General features: G+C 40.7%; 1 protein-coding gene across 5 annotated transcripts in view; it reads left to right on the forward strand.

Annotated features, from left to right (window-relative positions):
* Nucleotides 1-24294, forward strand: part of LOC137250200 (apyrase) — a 296228-nt gene that overhangs the window by 118803 nt on the left and 153131 nt on the right. For all 5 annotated transcript variants that reach the window (XM_067782612.1, XM_067782613.1, XM_067782614.1 and 2 more), the window contains exons 3-4: nucleotides 14005-14230; nucleotides 14307-14504. In XM_067782612.1, coding sequence (XP_067638713.1) covers nucleotides 14005-14230; nucleotides 14307-14504 — 424 coding nt within the window. The remainder of the gene's footprint in view (nucleotides 1-14004; nucleotides 14231-14306; nucleotides 14505-24294) is intronic.

Here is a 24294-nt window from a genome sequence, read left to right on the forward strand (position 1 = left end):
ATCCACACTTCAAAGGAAAAACAACAATATAATACTCGAGCTACAATTAACTAGCACAGCAGCTACAGCACCTCGTTTATATGGACTGCCAAAAATCCATAAGCCAGAATGTCCCTTACGTCCGATTGTCTCGTCTATCAATGTTCCATGTTATCACTTGTCCTAATACATAGGAACAATTCTCAAGTCGTTGATTTCTACCGAATATAACATTAAAAACTCGTTTGAGTTAAAAGAAAGACTGCAAAATTTAACTATACGTGATGATGAATTGTTAGTGTCGTTTGATGTCGTCTCGTTATTCACTAATATACCAACAAATATGGCCTCCAAAATAATAATGCAAAAATGGGATGAAATAAAGGAAAATACGAATATACATAAGAGCAAGTTTCATAATATTTTAGAGTTCTGCTTAAAAGACAACAATTACTTCGTGCACAACAACAACATATATACACAAACATATGGAATGCCTATGGGCAAACCCCTTTCCCCAACCATTGCCGATATAATAATGGACGACGCGCTTTCACACACTTTTATTGAATTACAAAAACAACAAAACATACAAATAAAGTTACTAGTCAAATATTTAGATGATATTTTCGCCATCATCCCAAGAAAATACACAAATACAATATTAGATGTTTTAAATAAATACCATAATCGACTAAAGTTTACGATCGAAAAAGAAGATAACAACAACATCCCCTTTCTAGACACACGTATACACAGGCTCAACAATAAACTCATATTGAATTGGTACTCGAAACCAACCTCTTCTCGGCGCCTCATAAACTTTATATCTTCACAGCCTTTCAAATACAAAATAAATACGGCGAAGAACTTTATAGACAAAATACTATCTATCAGCCATCAAAGTTTTCATGACGCAAATATTAGGAAAATTAAATTGACGCTTAAAAAGAATAATTATCCGGACCATATCATATCAAATTTAATATATCAGAAACAAATGGAAATAGTAAATATAACCCAAAAACCACAGTCTTCAGATACAAATAACCAGACAAAGCGATACTTCAGTGTCACTTACATTCCTAGGCTCACAGAAAATTTCACACATGACTTGACAAAAACATCAAACACAAACACTAAACTAGCATACAGGTCGAACTGCACTTTGGCAACGTGCTTTACAAAAACAAAAACACCCATAGATCTCCAACAACGTAGCAATGTAGTTTACGAAATTAAATGTAAAAGGAATGAAGAGGATAGCTGCAATAAGGTGTATATTGGGACCACAAAGCGGGCGCACGGCACGCGGGTAGCTGAGCACGAATCCGATATACGTAAACAAAAACAAAGCACAGCTTTGGCACAGCATGCAATAGAAAATAAACACACAGCTGATTTTGAAAACATAAAAATAATAGACACCGAAAGGAGAGAAAAAGCGCGTTACACCTTAGAAAGCCTAAGAATTTTGCAAAAAAGAGGAAACACAATAAACAAAAAAGAAGATACAGACAATATCGCCGCCGCGTACCTATTATGTTTGTAATTTAGTTTTTAGTATGACAAGTTTACCGCATGTAGGTGGTATCGATTTTTCCATTCAATTAACTTCACACAATTTTTTAATATTAAAATATTTTTAAATTTTTAAATGTTTTAGTGAAAAATATGTGTTTCGTTTAATTCCAATTGTGTAAGTAAGAAAATACTTCTTGTACAAACAATATTTAATTGCAATATTTTAAATTTTAATTCGATATGTATCTGATTGGGTTCTTTGTTGTTTTTTGTTTTATTAAATAAATACAGTATCACGCTCCTGAAGATGCCAAGGAAAATTGGCGAAACGTCGAGCTGAAAGGTGGAATAATCTTTGTTTTATTTGCACCCAACACAATAGATCTGCCTAGCTTAAAATATACATAAATATTATTCAAACAGATCGGAAGGAAATTATATATAACTATCTTTAATGTTTTCCAACTTATATTGTAAAATTTTCTCTTTAGGCACAACCACTTGTAGCAAAGTCTCAAATTAAAATTGCCGAGCCAACCAACAACAACAGCTGATCGCGCCAAAGGGCGCCTTCAGTTTTTTCGGCTGTTTCTAGGAGCTACAATTCGCGACGTGCGAACAGTAGCAATCCCGACCATCAGTCGCTACCACGCATCCTGGCCCTTATACCATATGCCAAGACGGAAGTTATAGGACTGCGACTTCGAACTCATACCTTCGTCGACTTCACTTTCCTAGAAGCTTTAGGTGTAGCTCCGAAGACTTTCTGACGGATGTTTTTGTCGCGATATGCTTCCGAGCTACACAAAAAAAAATACCTTGAAACCTTAGGGAGTAACTATTCGGACAAGGATGCCGCCCTCGAAATCATAAGCAGTCTAAGTGGATATCATTGGGTAACACATGGCTGAAAATCGTATAAGCCTTGGCGATAAAAGTTTTAAAATGTAGACGAAAATGTGCAGATGTTTGTGTTCGATACATTGACTTCAATAGTCTTCGTTTTCGGCCTTATGACATAAGAGCTCATTATAGATGACCACCTTCAGTTTTCAGACTAGTTCGACTTTCCCCTACGTTAGGGTAGTAAAACACCCGTTCATTTCTTAGTATGTCTTGAGAAAGCTTTTGTTTCACCACTTTGAGTGTTCTTGCGAAGGACAAAGTATAACCTGTTTAAAAAATGTGCCCACGTATTCACATTTGTAACAAAAGCCGTCTAATAACTTGGTGAATTCGGTGATGAGAAATCCGTGTTAAGCTGGCATTGAAATCGCCTGTTTTCTAAAATAAATTTTGAACGGTTAGAAAGTATTAAATTTCGCAATTGGATTTTTATAACTGGCAGTGATGCTCATCCCTTGATATCCCTTTCGACCAGTCTTAAAAGAGTAGAAGGTCGGTTCTATGTAGCGGAGCGACTCGGGATTTTTCCCGAACAAGGACTGTCATTGCAGTTCCCCCCATTTAACTCGTAATGTCCTTCCCACAAATTGTCATCTCTCCAGCAGCCCCTCGCAGCGGGACTGCTCCATAATCTCATGCTCCGGGCAGGTATCGAACCCAATTCGGGCCCGTCTCCTGGCCCCGGATCTGAAAAATGGTTTTGCTGCGTTTGCCGGAAAATAATCTTTTTAGGACGGTCATACTCTTGTCAGGGTGTCTCGCGCAAGGAATGATTGCATCGGGCAGGTTGTTCAGGGCTAGACCCTAAAACCAGACGTCCCCGTAATTTCTATAAATCTTTTGTGGCTCCCTGCTGTTCACGCCCAAGGGCGTCCCGTAGTCTGCGCCTTAGCGCCCCACTACATTCCAGCAGCTCCGCTGCTCAGCAAGCCACTACTAGTTCCCACAGCTGCTCGCGCCTTATGGTGCCTCCAGCTCATACTGTCGCTCCCGTTCGTAACTACAATCTCCGTAGTAGAGTAGGCAGCAATGCCTTATATAAGCCCCGGCCCCGTCTTCTTCCCCTTCTTTTCCGGCAGCAATCGTGTAGGTCAGGGAAACAGACTCCCAGTCCCTATCACCTTTTGCACTGTCTGCAAGCACAGAATATATATGCTTGCGACATCCGCCCAATGTAGCTGCTGCCGCGGTTGGTGCCACTTTCCTAGATGTTCTGGTCTTCCCGACGGAAACCCCCCGACGGGCTTCATTGCGCCGTGTTGCCAGGCCCCAAACCCAAATACACCGGGCACCCCAATGTTTACCCAGGAACGACCAGTCCCAGGGCCACAACAGCAATTGCGTCCTAGCCTCTCACAACCCAGGCGTAGTCACCCGTCACTTACTCCTAGAGTGACGACGTCTCCCCCGTTGCACTTCCGAATTCTGCAGTTAAACCCTAATGGATTAACTGGTAAGATCACGGAGGTAGTCGATTTCATGAAGCGGCACAACATCCGCATTGCTGCGATTCAAGAGACTAAACTCACAGCAAGATCTGCTCTGCAGACCTGTTCTGGGTACAATGTCCACAGAAAAGATCGCGAGAACGGAAATGGAGGCGGTCTCGCGTTTATCATACACCACTCAGTGCAATATCATATATTTGATCCCGACATCGGCCGCAGGGACAATGTCCTGGAACGTCATGGCTTATCTGTCCGGTCTATTAGTGCGTTGCTATTTGGCGACAATCGCATTATCTTAGGCGATTTCAATGCCCATCACGACCTATGACATTCAAACTCGCAGGCGGACAGCAGAGGTGAGATGTTGGCGGATCGAATAGAAGAAATGACGTTCTGCACAATAAACGGAGACGCCCCATTCGTATGGTAGGAAGCTGTCACAGTTCGCCAGATATATCAATCGTGAGCGCAGGACTCGTAAACTGCGTCAACTGGCAGCCGATGACAACATTGGCATCTGACCACCTGCCAATATTCATCTCGCTCGAGCGTACCGCCGACTTCATCGTCTCTGAAAAACGCACTTTCATAAACTTTAAAAAAGGAAAGTGGGAAGAATATAAATCCTTTACAGACAGCCGCTTTGCTGCCCTCGCTATCCCGACTGATGCTCGCCAAGAGGAGCGTGCTTTCCGCAAGGTCGTTGAATCCGCCGCGGCTCGCTTTATTCCCGCCGAGAGAATTCCCGAAATTTGGCTTCAGTTTCCGCCGGAGGTCGCAAATTTAGCGAGAGAACGTGACCTTATAAAACCATTCGATCCCGGCGACCCCCAAATAACGGACATAAACCAACACATGAGATTGCTTGTGGATGAACACAAGCGGGCGAAATGGGAGGAGCATCTAAGAAGCTGTAACCTCTCTGCCAGTGTGGGTAAGCTTTGGTCCACCGTAAAGTCCCTATCGAATCCGTCCACGCACAACGACAAAATTTCCATCGCCTTTGGCGATAAAGTGCTGTCGGATGCGAAAAATTCGTGAGCGCCTTTTGCCGCCAATATATAATGCATTCTACGGTTGACAAAGCCAGACGGAGGGCCAACAGACACGCGCACAAACATAAATTCAGCGCGTCCCCAATTACCATTACCGCCAAAGAGGTTGAGGATGACATCGGTGAAGCTAAACCATCTAAAGCGGTGTGCGGTTTAAATCAACACCCCCACCTTAGAACAGTACTCGTTGCGCTAGACCTATCAAAAGCTTTTAATACGGTCAACCATGCAAGACCTGGAAGGATCTACCCTTCCCCCAAGTCTTAAAATGTAGACCGCAAATTATCTGGGTGGATGGCAGGCATCGGTGCAATTTATAAACGAAACATCTAAACCAAGGAGAGTTAAACTGGGGGTGTCACAGGGTGGTGTCCTATCCCCACTCTTGTTTAAGTTATACATACCAAAGCTACCTTCGCCACCAAAAGGAGTTACTATCGCCGATGACTGCACAATAATGGCCACAGGCACAGGCCCACAGGTTGATGAGCTATGCAACAAAATAAACGGCTACCTCCCTGATCTCTCCAGTTTCTTCACCTCGTGAAACCTGACATTATCACCGACTAAATCATCGGCGACCTTATTTACAACATGAAAGTCCCAAATGTCGACCATTTTGAACGTCCACGTCAATGGCACTACGCTACCGACTGTCTTACACCCCAAAATCTTCCGTGTGACGTTCGATCAGGATCTATATTTTGGTGAGCATGCAGCCGCAATTATACCGAAAATCCAGAGCCGTAATAAAATTCTCAAATCTCTTGCTGGCAGTACTTGCGGAAAAAATAAAGAAACGCTCCTTACCACTTAAGGCTTTGTTCCTCCAAAAGCGGTACCGCTATGTTGCGACCGCTAAAGAGCGGCCGGTATACTCACCGTTTCTAGCGGCAATGCTTTGTTGGAAACTACGAACTGTTACGGCAGACGAGTTGCAAAAGATAATTTTACATTTTTGCATGTTTGTTTTTAGTTCTTTTTTATAAATTTTCTTTTAATAAACTCACAAGAAATAAATTTCAATTCAAAAATGTTGTTTATTTTATAAATAATTTGAAATATTTGACAAAAAATATTCACCGCTTTGGAGGGTGGAGCCGTGTGTAGAAGTCCACGAAAATGGGGAAAGCTTCTGACTGCCATTCACCTGGGAATGGCCAGAGCGATTCTTTTGCATGCGGTTCAAGCAGCTCACTACTGCCGGTCGCTTGCGGCCAAGTATCCTCTGGGTAGCCGCTAAACATCCGTTTAGCGGTGAGCTAATGTGAGAAGGCGACAACCTGGCTAGGCCACTCTGACATAATCGGTTTAAGGGCTAGCCGGGGGAGATCTCATCGGCAGCGTCTGTACACCTCTAGGTGCGGCTGCAAGCGGGCGTCTGTCTTGTAGCAAGCGGCTCGCTATATAAACGTGGAAGTAATATTTTCACCCCCGCTTAGCGGGTTGTGCGCTGGGCTTGGGACCCGCCACGTAAAACCATACTCCAATGAAATATAACAACAAGCCTCGGTTAAATACACTCTCTATTGATGACGACCATGGCAAACGTTTGAAGGACAATGAATTGAGGGCATGCACCTGGAACGTCCGCTCCCTGAATGGGATTGCTGCAGATGCCCGGCTGGTTGATGTCCTCGTCAAAGCAAAATCTTACATCACCGCCATCCAAGAAATGCGTTGGACGAAGCAAGGAAGAAAGAAGATTAAAAATTGTGACATCTATTGGAGTTGGAATAAGCGCAGTTTCGGCGTCGGATTCGTGGTGGGAGAGAGACTTTGTCGCCACGTTCTGGTGTTCACGCCTGTGGACGAGCGTCTCGCCGCTATCCGAATAATAGCAAAATCTTTTAATATATCATTCATCTGCGCCCATGCGGCGACAGAGGAGAAAGACGATGAGGTGAAACCCACTTTTTATGAACAATTAGAACGCACATACGAGCGCTGCCCCCGTCATGATATAAACGTCGTGCTTGGTGAATTTAACGCCAGGGTGGGCAAAGAAGGTGTTTTTGGCCCTACAGTCGGAAAGTTCAGCCTACACAATGAAACTTCTCCTAACGGACTGAGGCTGATTGACTTTGCCGGTGCTCGAAACATGGTACTACCCAGCACGAGGTTCATGCATAAAAAGATACTGGCTGTCTCCTGATCGAAATACTCGCAATCAGATCGATCACGTTGTGATAGACGGACACGATCCGAGGACCTAACATCGACTCGGACCATTATATCGTTGCAGCCAAAATACGCACCCGCCTCAGCGCGGCTAAAACCAAGGAACAAAAAACACAAGGAAAGCTAGACGTCGAAAAGCTTCAATCACAACAGACTGCCAATGATTTCGCAACTCAACTCTCACACCTGCTCTCTGAGAGCACAACTCATCCTGAAAGAATACAGGAGCAGTGGGAGCATATCTCAAAAGCATTTCGTACTGCCGCCGAGGAAAAAATTGCTTACCGGGGGCCACGAAAAAACAACTGGTACGATGAAGAATGTCGCGTTGCAACCGAAAGAAAAGACGCTGCCTACAGGGCTACGTTAAAAGCGAGCGCGGCAAGAGGAGTGTGTGAACGCTATCGTGAGTTGAAAAGGGAAGCGAGACGCCTTTTCAGGAAGAAAAAAGCAGAAGCAGAAAGGCGTGAGTGCGAGGAGCTTGAGCTGCTAGCCACCAGGAATAACGCCCGAAAATTTTACCAAAAAATTCAGCGACAGACGGAAGGTTTTAAGGCCGGGGCAAACTCCTGTAGGAATGAAAACGGCGACCTTGTAACTGATGTTCAGAGAGTGCTTAGATTATGGAGGGAACACTTCTCTGCTCTCCTAAATGGAGGCAACAATTCACCGCGCAGAGATGAAGAACCCGATCCCGCAATCGATGATGATGGAATATATGTCCACCCGCCCGATTATGACGAAGTCAGAATAGCAATAACCAGATCGAAAAACAACAATGCCGTGGGCGCTGATGGATTGCCTCCGGGGTTATTCAAGTATGGCGGCGAGGAGTTGGTAAGGCGCATGCAGCAGCTTCTTAGCAAAATATGGGCGGACGAGTGCATGCCCGACGGTTAGAATCTAAGTGTTCTTTGCCCAGTCCACAATAAGGGGGATACTGCAAAATGCACCAACTATCGTGGAATCAGCCTTCTTAATATCGCATATAAAGTCCTTTCAAGTGTATTGTGCGAAAGATTGAAGCCCACCGTGAACCGGCTGATTGGACCTTATCAGTGCGGCTTCAGACCTGGTAAATCTACCATCGACCAGATTTTCACAATGCGTTAAATATTGGAAAAAACCCGTGAAAAGAGAATCGACACACATCACCTCTTCGTCGACTTTAAAGCCGCCTTCGACAGCACGAAAAGGAGCTGCATATATGCCGCTATGTCTGAATTTGGTTTCCCCGCAAAACTTATACGGCTGTGCAAAATGACGATGAGCAACACCATCAGCTCAGTCAGAATTGGGAAGGACCTCTCCGAGCCGTTCGAAGCTAAACGAGGTTTCACACAAGGTGAATTCTTTAATTTAATCGTGTGATTTCTTTAATTTGATGCTGGAAAAAATTATACTAGCTGCAGAACTTAACCGCACTGGAACAATATACTATAAAAACGTGCAATTACTGGCATATGCTGATGACATTGATATCATCGGCCTAAACACCCACGCTGTTAGTTCTGCTTACTCCAAACTGGAAAAAGAAGCGGTAAGATGGGTTTGATGGTGAATGAGGACAAAACGAAGTACCTGCTGTCATCAAGCAAAGAGTCAGCGCATACGCGCCTTGGCAACCACGCTACTGTTGGCAGCCATAATTTCGAAATAGTAAAAGACTTCGTTTATTTGGGAACCAGAATCAAAACTAGCAACAACATCAGCACTGAAATCCAGCGAAGAATCAATCTTGCCAATAAATGCTACTTTGAACTAGGTAGGCAATTGAAAAGTAAAGTCCTCTCTCGGCGAACGAAAATCATACTCTACAAGTCACTTATCGTACCCGTCCTGCTATATGGGGCAGAAGCATGGACCATGACATCAGCAGATTAAGCGGCTTTGGGAGTGTTCGAGAGAAAAGTTCTTCGAAAGATATATGGACCTCTACGCGTTGGCGATGGCGAGTAACGAAGAAGATTTAATGATGAGCTGTACGAGCTATATGCAGACATCAACATAGTCCAACGAATTAAAACGCAGCGGCTGCGCTGGCTAGGCCATGTTATGCGAATTAAAGATGATGCTCCGGCGAAGAAAGTGTTTCTATCGGAACCCGCCTATGGAAGCAGAGGTAGAGGGCGGCCCCCACTCCGTTGGAAGGACCAGGTGGAAAACGATTTAAACTCCCTTGGTGTGACCAATTGGCGCCGGTTGGCGGAGCGAAGGAGCGACTGGCGCGCCTTGTTGGACGGCCATAACCGTTTAGACGGTTAAGCGCCAATTAAATAAGTAAGTAATTCACCGCTTTGACAATAGCGGTGGGGAAAAACGGTGATGAACGAGTTTCTACCGTCCTGACGGCAGGGTTGTTTTATGCTCGGCCGCTATATTACGTTACGGTGAACTTCACCGTCATCTTAGTTTCCACATAATTACTTTTGCATTGCAATATTTTTGACAACGTACTCTACCGCTATGTAACGGCCGCTATATAGCGGCACCGCTTTCGAGGAAACCAAGCCTTTACAAAGCAATTGGCCAGCCAATTGCATGCTACGCGTCCCCGATATGGTCGCCAATCCTAAAGATTACCCACTGGAAGAAGCTACAGGCCTGCCAAAATACTGGCCTCAGAACCGCCGCGGGTTGTCTCCTTAAGTCCCCAGAACACCATCTACATAATGAGGCGAGAATACTCCCAATAAGGGAAAGAAATGAAATGCTAACCAAACAGTTTCTGCTGAATACCCAGAAACCTGGACATCCCAGCAGACATCTGATTGATGAGCCAACACCGCCCAGGGGCTTAAGGAGTCACCTTCGTAAGCACTATGAGGAAATACGGCACCTGAGGACACAGCCGTATGAAGCCAAAAAACATAAGCAGGTCCTTGGTGAACACCATAAACAGGCGTCGGACCTCAATGTCAGGAATTGTCCGGTGAATTTAGTACTCAAAGAACAATACCCTAAACTTGCAGAAGAGAAACACACACTCCCTAGGGAAACGCGAGTCACTCTAGCCGAACTTCGATCTGGATACTGTAACAGGTTAAACTCTTACCTATCCATAATCAACCCCGACATACAAAATGTATGCCCTGCTTGCAATGTGTCCCCACATGACATCAACCATCTCTTCAATTGTAATGTGGAACCAACGCCTCTAACACCTTTCTCATTATGGTCCACCCCTGTTGAAACAGCAAGTTTCCTCGGACTCCCCTTAGAGGACATTGATGACAATTTGTGATCGATCAGACCTATTGGATGGGGAGAAGCACTGCTACCACAACAACAACAGTAGAAAATATAGTAACACGCCGAACGCCACCGCGCCTATATTTTTGAAATTCGGCGGCGGCGTGCGAAACACGTCGCAAATGGGCGGCGTATATCTCTAGTACCGATGTAACAAATTTCAAGCGAATCGACCCAATAACTATTTTTTTGGAATAGATCGGCCCCTGATCCACTTTCCGGACCAAATTGTGAATCTATACCACCCTCAAATCCCCTTGAACTCACACAAAAAATTTCATCACAATCGGTCCAGTCATTTAGGACGAGTTCAGTCACAAACACAGGTACAGAAGAAATATATGTGACCCGGTCTATGAAAAGGTAGCTTTCTCGAAAAAAAAAAACAGCTGTTAACAAGTGTTTCACGCAATTTCTTTTTTGAGTCATAAGCCACCTTTTCATAGACCGGGTCACATACGTATGTATATATATAAAGATGCCCTACACATATGTACTAGAGACATACGCCGCCGATAAACGCCGCCGCCGAATGTCAAAAATATCGGCGTGGCGGCGGCGGCGTCCGGCGCGTTACTATATTTTCTCGTTTAAGACTGTTTGGGCCATTTATTTTTCATGTCGAAAATTGGTCCGATATTGTCGAAAGGGATATCAAGGGATTCGCATCACTGCCAGTTATAAAAATCCAATTGCGAAATTTAACACTTTCTAATCGTTCAATAGTTATTTGGGAAAACAGGCGATTTCAATGCCAAGTTAACACGGATTTAGTATCACAGAACTCACCAAGTTATCAAAACAAAACACTTAAAGAAAAGTTATATAATAATTTTTGCAAAAAATTAAAGTACAATGAATTTGAATAAAATGTCCCAAGTCGAATATATTTTCAAATTGTCCTCAAGTTGTGAAAAAAGCAAGTTACCCGAAAAAGGTGCCGAATTTTATATCCCGCTTAGCTGAAAGAATAAGCGAAACAGTGATGCAAAATCCTTTAGTAGGCTCCAGTGGTTTAAGTTCTCCTTTGAAATGATTCTCAGCTCATACTTAAGTTGCATATATCTTCAACAACCGTGAGAAGGGTTTGAAAAATCACTTTATTTGCTTAACTATAAAATAGCGTCTGAAATCTTAATTTTGATATTCACATTTCATCATTCAACACCCAAGTCTCCCGGTTTGACATTTCCTAAAGTTGGCGGCCCTATCCCCAACTAGTCCCTTAGAGTGAATCACATTGATTATAGCTTATCAACCATGTTTAAATATGATCAACACCAGGTTAAGCTTTGTCCTTCGCAAGAACATTCAAAGTGGTGAAGCAAAAGCTTTCCCAAGACAGTCGAACAAATTACCGGGTGCTCTAGTACCCTAGCGTAGGGGATAGTCGAACTTGTCTGAAAACTGAAGGCGGTCATCCATAATGAGCTCTTATATCATAAGGCCGTAAACGAAGACTATTGAGGTCAATGTATCGAACACAAACGTCTGCAAATTTTGGTCTTCGTTTTTAAACTTTTATCCACGGTCCTTATAAAGTTTAAGTTATACAGATGCGCCAAGGATTATACGATTTTCACCCATGAGTTACGTAATGATATCCACTTAGACTGCTTTTGATTTCGAGGGCGGCATCCTTGACCGAATAGTTACTCCCTAACGTTTCAAGCCGTTTTTTTGTGGTGTAACTCGGAAGAATAGCGCGACAAAAACATCCGTGAGAAAGTTTTCGGAGCTACACATAGAGCTTCTAGGAAAGTGACGTCGACGAAGGTATGAGTGCGAAGTCGCAGTCCTATAGCTTCTGTGCTGGCATATGTTATAAGAGCCAGGATGCGTGGTAAGCGATTGGTGGTCGGGATTGCTACTGTTCGCATGTCGGGAATTGTAGCTCTTAAAAACAGCCGAAAAAACTGAAGGAGCCCTTTGACGCGATCAAAAATAAGCCAGCATTGATGCTAATCCTTAAAACTGTGCCACGAGAGTCATGACTATTAGTAGATAATTGATAGCAACCGTAAGTCGCCTTTGTGCGTTACCAGCATGTAGCCACAAATGATTTAAAAAAATAGTGCCGACGACGCGTATTAGAGTTAGCCCAGGGGATTCAAGGGGTTGTGTAGCGCAACATATAGCTTCTCCAACCCAATTGTCAACCTCACCTTCGAGCGGCGAATCCCGTTTCACTAACAGACGAGGCTCTGGCGACCCCAAGCTCCTCATGGAACTTGGGGGTGGGGAGGGAGGGATGGCCTGAAGGTTCAATGTGGCCATATAAATCGTTCCCGAGATGGTCGGGCCAGCACCTTAATGGTGCTGTGTTACCGGAGCGTATCGGATCTGTATCCGACAAAGGACCATCACATCGATAACACTCCCCAAAGCCTTCGGGGAGTAACCTAATCGCTACAACAACAACAACAGCAGAGTTAGCCCAGAACATATCCTTCTGTGAAACTACGCTAAAAAAGTGTGACCATTTTAAGTATTTCTCCCTCTCTCCGCAAGGAGCTACTCCCGAAATTTTTTGAACGATCCACGAGATTTTGAGCAAAAACCGCGGATCTTTCCGAAATGGTCGAAACGTCGGCTTCCTTAAATAGTACATATACACAAAACCTTTCTAAATATCATTTTTTTAAATTTTCGCTTTACAAAACTCCCAGATACTCATCCGCAAGTTAACGATATTGTCCCAGATCGTCAACCATGCCATTAATGTCAGCAGTATGTTTCCATATTCATTAGTTGTAAACAATGTGATACTCTGAAGTCCAGCTATTCAATTCAGAGGTTTACGCCGATCACTTTGTCGGCGCGCCGGCCACGCCTCCGCCGCCGATTAAGTGACCGGCGTAAACCTCTAATATGTACATATATAAATCTGTACAAAATTTTGGAAAGGTTGGCGGTGCCAAGCAGTATGTGTGCAATTGAGAAATTTTAAATTTGCTTTTTTTGCGGAAAAACGTCAATAATGTCAGAAAAGGTTATGCCTTGAAGGTGGACACGGGTATCCAATATTTGGTGTAGAGTGAGTGAATTTGAGTGGCAGGTGGAGGGAATGCTAGAAGGACAGGACAAGGAAGAAAATGTGGATGAAGGGGCAGGGGTGAGAGAGTAAAAAAGAGACAAAATACAGAAATTTTTTAAATTTAGGCAAGCCAATTTTCGGGTATTCTAGTAAATATACATGGTGATAGAAAATTTCGTTTATATGTATACTTTTCCCACGCCTTTCTGGGAACAAGGTGAACAAAAAATATCAAATACATTTGATCGAGTTTCATACAACTTTTTCGGGAAATCGGTGCTTAAAGCTCAGTCGCTCAATTTTCATTCATCTCGTCTCGGTTGATTGTGAGCTTAGTTTTCATCGCTGAAAAGATACGCAGATACGGCACATAAGAAAAGTATGGACTAGCCCTTCATTTCATAAGCTAAATATATTCACTATAGCCACAAAAGTTGGAAAAAATTTCGATTTTTTCGGACATTATTCGTAGAAATATGGAATATAAATACATTTGAGTATTCCCTTCAGCTCTTTATAATCACATAAGCAGTCAAGCTGATAACCAGTCACTTGAATGCCCCAATCGAATATCACGCATTTACAACTAAACAACTATTTCTAATGAATTATAAAATTACAGATTCGAGGCTTCAGATAGCGCCGGTGGTATCTGTAATCCCGACACCGAATGCATTGGTGGTTTAGCGCGTACCGTGCATACGGTCAAACGTTTGCTCGAAGAGCAAAAGGATAAAAACCCGGTTTATTTCAATGCAGGTGATAGTTTTCAAGGAACGCTTTGGTACAACATTGGACGTTGGAATGTGACAAGTCAATTCCTTAACATGTTGCCCGCAGACGCAATGGTAAACTTCCAGACCTTTAATTAACTCGACTGCTTATCTTCCATAACTGTTTATTATAATATAGATATATTTGTAGACACTGGGTAATCATGAGTTCGATCATGGCATCGAAGGTGTAGTGCCTTTTCTTGAAACAATTAAATCGCCTATGCTGGTTGCAAATATGGATGCAAGAGATGAGCCGGATATGCAGGGAAAATATCAAAGTTCCATGATAATCGAACGTAGCAATAGGAAAATTGGTGTTGTTGGAGTAATTCTCGAGACTACATATGTAAGTAATGTTCCATGGTGGTACAAAACTGCGATGGGAACCCGTCATTATTTAGGTTCTTTGTAAAGCTCAGTATTCCTTAAGGGTTACAAATTCAAGCCCAAAGCTAAAACTTTTTCATGCTACATACATACATGATTAAACTAAATAGGATTTAAAATCAAAACCCTTGAAATGCCTACGATTTTGACAGTCGGGGATAAAAATATACCTGAAATGCATGGTTCAACTATATGGTTGGCTCATCTGTAAAGGAACAAAATATGTCTGTTCAACTTGTCAAAATCTGTGTATTGGTGTTGGTGCGAATGGTATGGAATGGAAACATAAAACTTAGCAGTTTTTGTATGTGTAAGAAAATGTTGCCAATGTGTTGGTTTCATTTTGAGTTTGCCATCTCCTTTTGACAATCCCATCGGCCATGCAATAAAATCAGCTGCTGAGATGAGCCAACCATATAATTGAACCATGCCTGAAATGGTTTATTTTTTTATTTTTTCATCAGCTTGACTTTTGTAGCGACGACCAGTGCAACAATATTTAAATGTTAAAGATTATAGCTGCCCAATCCTTTTTTGTTGAGAATGCACAGGGACCTCTAAGTTAACTATGATTTGCCACACGAGCATCTAACTTACTTGCCATTACTAGCAGGACCTGAGGACAGTGCAATTTTCGTCAGTGGGGTTGTGCAGATTTGGGGCCAATGCTGGCGACGGCTAACACAAGAGTTAGCAGCATTTGTTTATCTTTTCCCCAAGTTTGGGTATTCTAACTGAACACTGCCTTCTGGTGCTTGCCTTTAAATTAGGCTTGGTCAATGATAGCAGATGTAGGAAGTACGGGTTGTCGGAGGAAACGATCGAGCACGTTGTGTCCTCATGCCCTGCGCTTGCCAGGCTAAGACTCCAGCTGTTAGGAGTGATACAGCTATCAGATCTAGAAGCAGCAAGTTGCTTAAGTCCTAGAGTCCTAGGAAGCTTCTAGTATTTGCCAAGAGGATGGATTTATTTCATAACATAGGTCCTGGTTTTTAATAGGGTTTTTCAGTTTGGTTGTTAAAACAAACTTCTGGCAACACTACCAAAGATTTTTGAAGAATAAAGATGTTGCATGCGTATATTGGAACGATTTTCTGTCATGCCTTGTCAAATTTGGTTTTGAGACAAACCGGTTTCGGCGTTGTGCCATCATCAGTGTCGATTTTCGTTCTGATCTGTTGTTGTCGTTTGTCCTGTATTTATAGTTCGTAGGTATATGAGCAGGTATTGTCAAATTGATGCTTGTGTATATTTAGTTATGTGTATGTGCTGTGTGTTCATTCAGAACCGAGGGTGGTTTACTAATCGATTTGTGTGGCTGACTGGGGTAGGTAGAAATCTGTGATTTTAGTCGTTTGAACTTCTTTGTCGGTTTTTTGTTTTGGTGTGTTAATTGTTTTGTGTTTATTTGTTGTTGTGTGTTTGTCTGTTGTACCTGTGTGATTAAGTTGTTTCCTGTAAACAAGTTTTAAAGGCTCGAATATTGTGTCAGAAATTGTGTTTATCTGTTCGTTTATTATTCTACCGTCGAATGTTTTCTGTTTGTAGATTTCCATGTTTTCGAGTACGTTGAGACCTCGGCCCTTTTCCTGTATGTGAAGAACCCTAACTGTTTTATTGATGTTTGCTGGGGAACATTCATTCTCGACCATGTGATTCGCGAAGTTAGACTCGGGTATAATGTTTGGATTCCGTATTTTTTTGTTGTAATCTCTAATATGTTCTCTGAACCTCGTTCTTATTTGCCGTCCTGTTTGTCCTATGTAACTATGCTGGCATCCGCAGGTAAGCTTGTATACGCCGTGGCTGCTAAACGGATCCTCTGAGTTAATGTTAGTTCTTAGTTTTCGCCCTAGATTCTTCGATGTTTTGAATGCTATGTTAATGTTGTATTTTTTAAAGAAGTTTGCCAATTTATATGTTGCTTTTCCAGTATATGTCATAGTCGTCCAGCTATTATTTTCCTTTTCATTATTTCTTTTTGGTTCTCCATTTGTCCTTCTGAGCTTATCTACTAGTGCTTTTTTATATCCGTTGTTTGCAGCGATATTATATATGACCTCAAGTTCTCTCTTATATGCTTCTTGTGTAAGAGGTGTTCTTTCAAGTCTATGTACCAAGTGCCTTAATGCTGCATATTTATGCTGTTGAGGGTGATTTGAGGTATTGTGTATTATTGTGTCGGTGGCCGTTGACTTTCTATATATGTCATAGTTAAATCTTTTGGCTTCTTTATCAATATTTATCGTGAGGTCTAGATAGTTGATTCCTCCGTCTTTTTCGGTTTCCATTGTAAATTTTATATTTCCGTGCTGCTTGTTGAGGTACTCCAGTACAAGCTCTTCGTTATTAGTAGTTAAAACGCATATTATGTCATCCACGTATCTAGCATAAAATGACACGCCTAATTTGGACTTCAGCTCCTGTATGTACTTTTCTTCCAGATTTTGCATGTACACTTCCATAAGAATTGCTGATGTGGGGCTTCCCATTCCAAGACCGTTTGTTTGTCTATATATTTTATTGTTGAATTGAAAATAGTTTTGATGTAAATTGGTTCTTAGCGTATTTGTGATTTGCATACTTTTCACTTTGTTTTTTGTGTTATGAACTATTGTTGAGCTAACTATGTCCAAAGTCTCCGATAGTGGTATAGATGGGTATAAATCTTTTATATCAAAAGATACCAATTTGCTGTTTCTTGTTAGCTCTACGGTCTCGAGTCTCTCTATTAGTTCTGTTGTGTTAGCTATTGCATATTCGTTCCTTAACTCCAGAGTATCTATCAATATCGTTTTTAAATATTTGGACAGTTTGTAACATGGTGCCGATTTAAAATTAATGATGGGCCTCATTGGCGTGTCCGGCTTGTGTATTTTTGGTAGCGCAACCAGTGGAGGAGCCGAAGGGTTAATTTGGACCAATCTATGTGCCATGTTAGAATCTACTATTTTGGTTGCATTTTTATTAGCAACTTTGATTTGTTTTTGGTATTCATTTGTGGGATCCTCTCCCATTCTACGACATTTCATTGCCTCTATGAGATCCTCGGTTTTGGATATATATTGCTCTTTTTCGATAAGCACAGTGGTGTTTCCTTTGTCCGCTTTCGTTGTGACAATATTGTTTTTCCTTAGTTTATGCCGTAGATTATTTATTGTTTTCTCCTCTGTATTCGATTTTTGTCCTTCCTGTGCTTTCACCTCCTTTTTTATGATTTCCCTGCACATGTGTCTTGCGTGCTCCTATTCTTCCTGTGGTATCAATGATATTGCGATCTCCGCATCTACAATCGCTTGTTCCGTTTTTCTTACTGTATTCTGGTCCATGATATTGTGCTCCAGGCCCTTTTCGAGAAGTTGTGCCTCTTCCTTGGTAATGGCCACTGTTGTGAGGTTAACGAACTTGTCATGAAACTGGTGAGTATTTTTGTTTTGGTTACCCACTCGTCGTCCTGCCAGCTTGTCCAATTTTCGGTTCAGCGACCTGTATTTTTGTTGTAGTTCCTGATTGACCTCTGTCTTAATGCGGTCGAAACGTTCCATTAATGCAGTCGTAGGTAGTTGTTCTGCCAATCTTAAATGGATAGATAATAACTCGGCATTTATCTCATCCTTCTTCGAGTATAAGCTTTCCAACTCATATTTTAAAAAATCCTTTTCCGCTTTTCTAACTGTTTTCCTGCTAGATTTGGTATTTGCCTTTATTGTTATTTTTGCGAATTTCGGAGTAACATTCAATTCCAGGCATTGTTTGTTGAACCAAATGCTCGCCTTTGCTTTATATATTTTCAGTAGGCGTCGCTTGTAAATTGTTAGTAGTCCGTTCGCGTTCAAGTTAAAAGCCTGACAAGCAATAACTGACTTATCTTGTTTGGTTGATTTTCCGACAGGGTGGATAAATGATGTATATTGGAACGATGTTCCGTCATCCCTTGTCAAATTTGGTTTTGAGACAAACCGGTTTCGACGTTGTGCCATAATCAGTATCGATTTTCGTTCTGATCTGTTGTTTTCGTTTGTCCTGTATTTATAGTTCGTAGGTATATGAGCAGGTATTGTCAAATTGATGCTTGTGTATATTTAGTTATGTGTATGTGCTGTGTGTTCATTCAGAACCGAGGGTGGTTTACTAATCGATTTGTGTGGCTGACTGGGGTAGGTAGAAATCTGTCATTTTAGTCGTTTGATCTTCTTTGTCGGTTTTTTGTTTTGGTGTGTTAATTGTTTTGTGTTTATTTGTTGGTGTGTTTGTCTGTTGTACCTGTGTGATTAAGTTGTTTCCTGTAAACAAGTTTTAAAGGCTCGAATATTGTGTCAGAAATTGTGTTTATCTGTTCGTTTATTATTCTACCGTCGAATGTTTTCTGTTTGTAGATTTCCATGTTTTCGAGTACGTTGATGCGCGAAAAATAACAAAACTCTAGTAGGTCACATTCACCACTCACCACAGCAGAATGTGTTAAACTACCACTGTTTGTATTTATTATTTAACAATTATTTGTACATTTTTTATTCAGATAATCTGTTCAGAATTTTTATTTTTACTTTCTAAAACTCCAATCAGTGTACTTTGTGTGCTTAAAATATGTTAAAAATTGTGGTAAAGTTTGTGGTGCGATGGAAGTGACCTACTAGAATTTCCGCTGCTTTCCACTGAAGTTCGCGCATGCAACATCTTTATTCTACAAAAATATTTGACACTACGGATTAATTCAGTCTATGTGAGGTCCTCATGGACGCCAGTTCAACCTAACCTAACCCCAAGTTCTGCCAGTAAGCGAATTGTTGCGGATCTTTATTTTGAATGCAATCGAGAATGCATGTGTGTTGGAAGCCGATTCTATGATCGGGTGTCAAATCCAGAATTGTTGGGGCTTCGGCAGTGGCGTAGTGAGGTTCTCTTCCGCTCAGGGAAAAAATTGCCTACAATGCACAAAGATGCATCAAAATCCTCAAAACGCTGCAACAGAGAAACTTGCAGGGCTGCCAAATTTCCCACATAGAACTGCCAAGGAATATCTTCTTAAGACGTCTGAGCACCGAGGCATCCAAAAGCCCATTGGTTGATGTAGTTGCGCCTCTAAGGCATTTAAGAAGACATCTGCATAAGCCCTATTACGAGATCTGGTGTAGTATGATCCAGAGCAACACGAACGAAGAGTCTTCCTTCAAACTCAGGCTCCCGCCTTTGCAGACATCGCCGAAGAAGAATGCACACTTCCGAAGGATATGCGCAACATCTGTAATGATGGAAGTAGCTGGATGCTGGTATGAGCAAATTATGACCATACATGATATTTTTTGTTTTTCACTCAGCTGAGTGTAGTGAAAAAATAAAATTACTCCAATCAATTTTTTTAGTCTTAGTGGAGAAAGCCAGTACTTTCACAATAGCATATATGTAATAAGTACTCCTATATTGCTACAAACGGCTAGGCACATTCATGAACCAATAAACAGATCCCGCATTAAAAAATGAGAGAGCAAAAATCATAGTTAGCCGTGAAATAAATTTTCTCAGCGTGACGTCACGCTTTTGACAACATGTTTTATTACTGACGCAGTGTTCAGACTTTATTCCAATCGGAGTATTTTTCTCCGTTCTTACCTCCTACTACATTTTTTATCTCAAAGTTTTATTTGGGTCGAGTTGAAAACCAAATAGTATTACTACCTAATATCTTTTGGTTGAAGTTTTTATTGTATACCTATGAAAAGCTGATGGTTTACAAGTGACGATTAGATGAAATACGTGAATTCATTGTTTGTGTCTTAAGACATGTTTGTTCACATTTTACTCACAGTTTTTGTACTTTTTTCGTACGGAATGAGAAAAGAAGAAGTAAAATGTAAGCAAAAAATGTGTTCGGGTGTGATTCAACATACAGCACTTCTTGAAGTACGTTGAGTCAGTGAATTCAGCTAACCCTGTTTTGCGATAACAGTCGCCAATTGGGGGCACCAACCGACGTAAAATCTTCCTCCAACTTTCTCTGCCAACCAGTGCAGGTTTTCTCTTTCCTGTGTTTACAAACTGCCGGAGCGTATTCGTTCATCCGCATAAAATTCCCTAGCTAGCAAAGCCTTTGGATTTTCAATCGCTGCACTATCGTCATGTCTGCGTAAAGCTCATATAACTCATCATTATACCTCCTTCGACACTCGTCGTTGACATCACGGATAGAACTATAAACCTTCCGGAGAACTTTTCTCTCGAATCCAAGAGCCATTTCACCTTCTCTCGACATCTTCCATGATTCCGAGCCATACATCAGGACAGGTATGATGAGTGACTTGTAGAGCGAGAATATTGTTCGTCGAGAGAGGACTTTACTTTTCAATTGCCTGAAGAATCACTTGTTGGCAAGAGTTATTCTCGGTTTGCAAATCATGATTTCTAGGCCGACATTTTTTTTTAATGCTGCTTCCCAAATGAACGAAATCCTTCACAGTATCGAATTTATATCCGTCAACAGTGACGTAGCTACAAAAGCCACGATGACAGCAAGTACTTCCTCTTGTCCAAATTTACTGCAAGACCCACTTTTTCTTGCTTCTTTATCTTCGCCTCCATGTTTGAACATCCCGGCGGGTATACCGTCATTACTTGGCACCTTGTGGTTTTTTAGCCATGATATTGGATGCCGGGAGTGTTTTTCATCATCGGCGATCGGGGTATCGGGTTCGTCTTCCCCCACACTCTGTACGTCAGTTACCAGGTCGCCATTATCGTTCCTACGGGAATCTGACCCGGTCTTGAAACCATCTATCACTAAAAGAGCATAAAATATGTATGGTAAATAATAATATAAAATATATAATAATAATAATACTATTTTTTCGAGATAAATATCCTGGGAGATAGAGCCCACTTTTCTTCCAGAATGTGGTGTGCTTATGGAAGCATTAATTGGTCATCCTACACGTTCTAGGCCGACTCCATGCGCATCTGATAAGGCAGATAACTTTTTTACTAATAAACATTTTATGGCCAAAACATAATCAAAGGTTTGCCAAGCCACCAAATCAATTTTATGTTAGTTGTTCGCCCGCTTTCAAAAAGGAAGAAAAAATATACTCCGAAAATTTAATTTGTACTCCGGCGTAGTCGTTTGTTCAGGTAACAGTTTTAAATACTCCGAACACTGGTAGCGAAACATGAGAAATCGAAAAATTTCAAAAGCGCTACGTCATCAAACTTTTTTTTTTTCAAATTCGATTACAAATACAACAATTCCGGAATGCGGGATCTTAGCTCATTCGAATATGAGGTACATTCCCAAACATCATAGTGCCGATATATTTCTGTTTAAACGTTTTTGTTTTTTATTCAATAATCGAATGTACCTAAATTAAAATTTTTTCTTGTCACACTGATGCTGCCACAATCACAAAAATTTTATAGGCTGTCTTGTTTTGCTTTCAAATTGAAAACACATTGCGAGCATTTTCTATTAGCAATATCCCACTCAGCATTTAGGTGATTCAATTTTGAATTTCCCTACATATCAGTACAATTTGATTACTCTTTCTGACTAAATAATGAGTTATCATAAAATTGAACAAAAGAAATAATCAAATATGAATACTGTTGATAATGAAAAACTAAAAAGCATTTTTCGATTACTTTTTGGAATCATTTTTGAAGTCCTTTAATGACTAAATTTTAATATTTCATAAAAACCAACAAAAAGAATGATCAAATATGTTTACTTTTGATGATCAAAAACTAAATATAGTTTTTCAATCACATTTTGGAATCATATTTGAATCAAATTTGTTTACTTTAGGTGATCAAAAATTTATAATCATTTTTAATTCAGCTTTCTTAATCTTTTCTGACTATATTTGTTGTCTGAATAATTAATTTTATACTTGTTAAATTTTTACTTTTCATTGAAAATCATATTTTTTCATTCATGAAGCTAAGAAAAAAATATATAAAAATTTTATTATTTATGCAAAAGATATTCTTCAAGACAAAAATAATGTAATGCTGCTCGTGAACGAAGATTTCCCCAACCATTTCTCCCCTTCAGCTTCCCAGAAAATACATAATGATTGGACAATACATAGATTGTGAGCTATTTGAACCCCAGGTAAGTGAAACTATCTTGGCATACCTGGATACGGCTTCAACATCCCGTATTGTATCCGTATTTGAAGATGCAGACGATAATGCTGATGTTAGATGTTGTAGTCGCAGGTGTATATCGGTCAAATTTGTTTGCGAGTTAGCTGTGGTTCGAATAGCTCACTTTCGCATGCTTTCTTCCCCTGATGAAATAAGAATATTATGTAGTGTCCTATTTTGAATAAGATATGAAGAATAAATGCATTATAATGACATTCAAAAATAATTCAAAAATTTCAACCAAAATGATTGAAATATATTCACGAATATGATCAGAAAATGACTGTGAAAATCAGTCAAATATTACTCTAGAACTATTAAAGCTCAATTTTACAATAATATCAAATATGAATAAAAAGGGTTTCGAAATAGGAATCATAAATCATTATTCAAGAATAATACATTTATGGTACATTTTTCTCCCGACGATACGTTAATTTTCGAACAGAAAATGCTTTTAAATTTGAACGTTTTTAATCATCTTGGGGTATGATATTTAAATATTTTTCGATCAAAATTTTCAAAAAATGCTGGCTGGGATATATGCACAATAGTCCTCGTGTTCCAATGGTACGTGAACCAGATACGGATAGAGATTTAACATGCAAATGCAACAACAATGTGATCCATATAGTTACGGTGATGTCCGCCTATCTTTTTGGAGGCGAGGCTGCATCAAGCAATTCTGCTGGGTTACTTCGGCTTAGAAAAGTTTAGTAGGAACTGTTTTCCCAGCCTATTATTACGTGGTTCAATATAACACACCACTATGTGGGGAGGTGTTTTTATGGTTAGGAGCCCATATTGGCGAATCATAGTACTTACAAGATCGCGTAGCCAATTGATTTATATGTTTATTCTTTTGTTACCCTTCCACAACGTTAACTGCTTATGATTCCTTTAATGTAGGATGAGGCCGGAAGAGTTAGGGTTGAGCATGGCCGTTATGGTGGTAATTTGCATTTCTGCGACAACAAAATTTTGTTTATGTTATTTTTTTAAGAAAACAAAATCAAAATAAAATAAAATTTATGAGAGCGCAGAGAGAATTTAAAATCTTTTTAATTGCCATTTTCCTCTCACCGGTTTTACCTTGTAATATTTGTATCATGGTTCAACTAAATGGTTGGCTCATCTGTACAGCAACAAATTATGTCTGTTCAAATTGTCAAAATCTGTGTATTGGTATTAGGCGAATGGAATGAAATGAAAACATAAAACATAGCAGTTTTTGTGTGTGGTAAAAAAATGTTGTCAATGTGTTGGTTTAATTTTGAGTTTGCCATCTCCTTTTGACAATCCCATCGACCATGCAAGATAAAAATAAAATCAGCTGATGAGGTGAGCCAACCATGTAATTGAGCCATGATTTGTATCAAGGCGAATTCAGTACCAGGTGTTGTTATCCCGACAGCTTGTACTACAATATGTCAGTTAATCGAGATCAATGAAAATTTTCTTTTGACTGGACATTCTTTGGCACGGCGAATTGGTTGAATTCGCTTTGCCACCGGTATGGATTCGCTTTGGTTTGTATCATGGGTAAAACCGGTTAGACCTAAATGACGTTTAAAAAATTTTAAAACTCACTTAGCTCAATTTTTATTTTTTGG

This window comes from Eurosta solidaginis, chromosome 4, assembly GCF_040869045.1.
Source record: "Eurosta solidaginis isolate ZX-2024a chromosome 4, ASM4086904v1, whole genome shotgun sequence".
In the NCBI taxonomy this organism is placed as follows: Eukaryota; Metazoa; Arthropoda; class Insecta; order Diptera; family Tephritidae; genus Eurosta; species Eurosta solidaginis.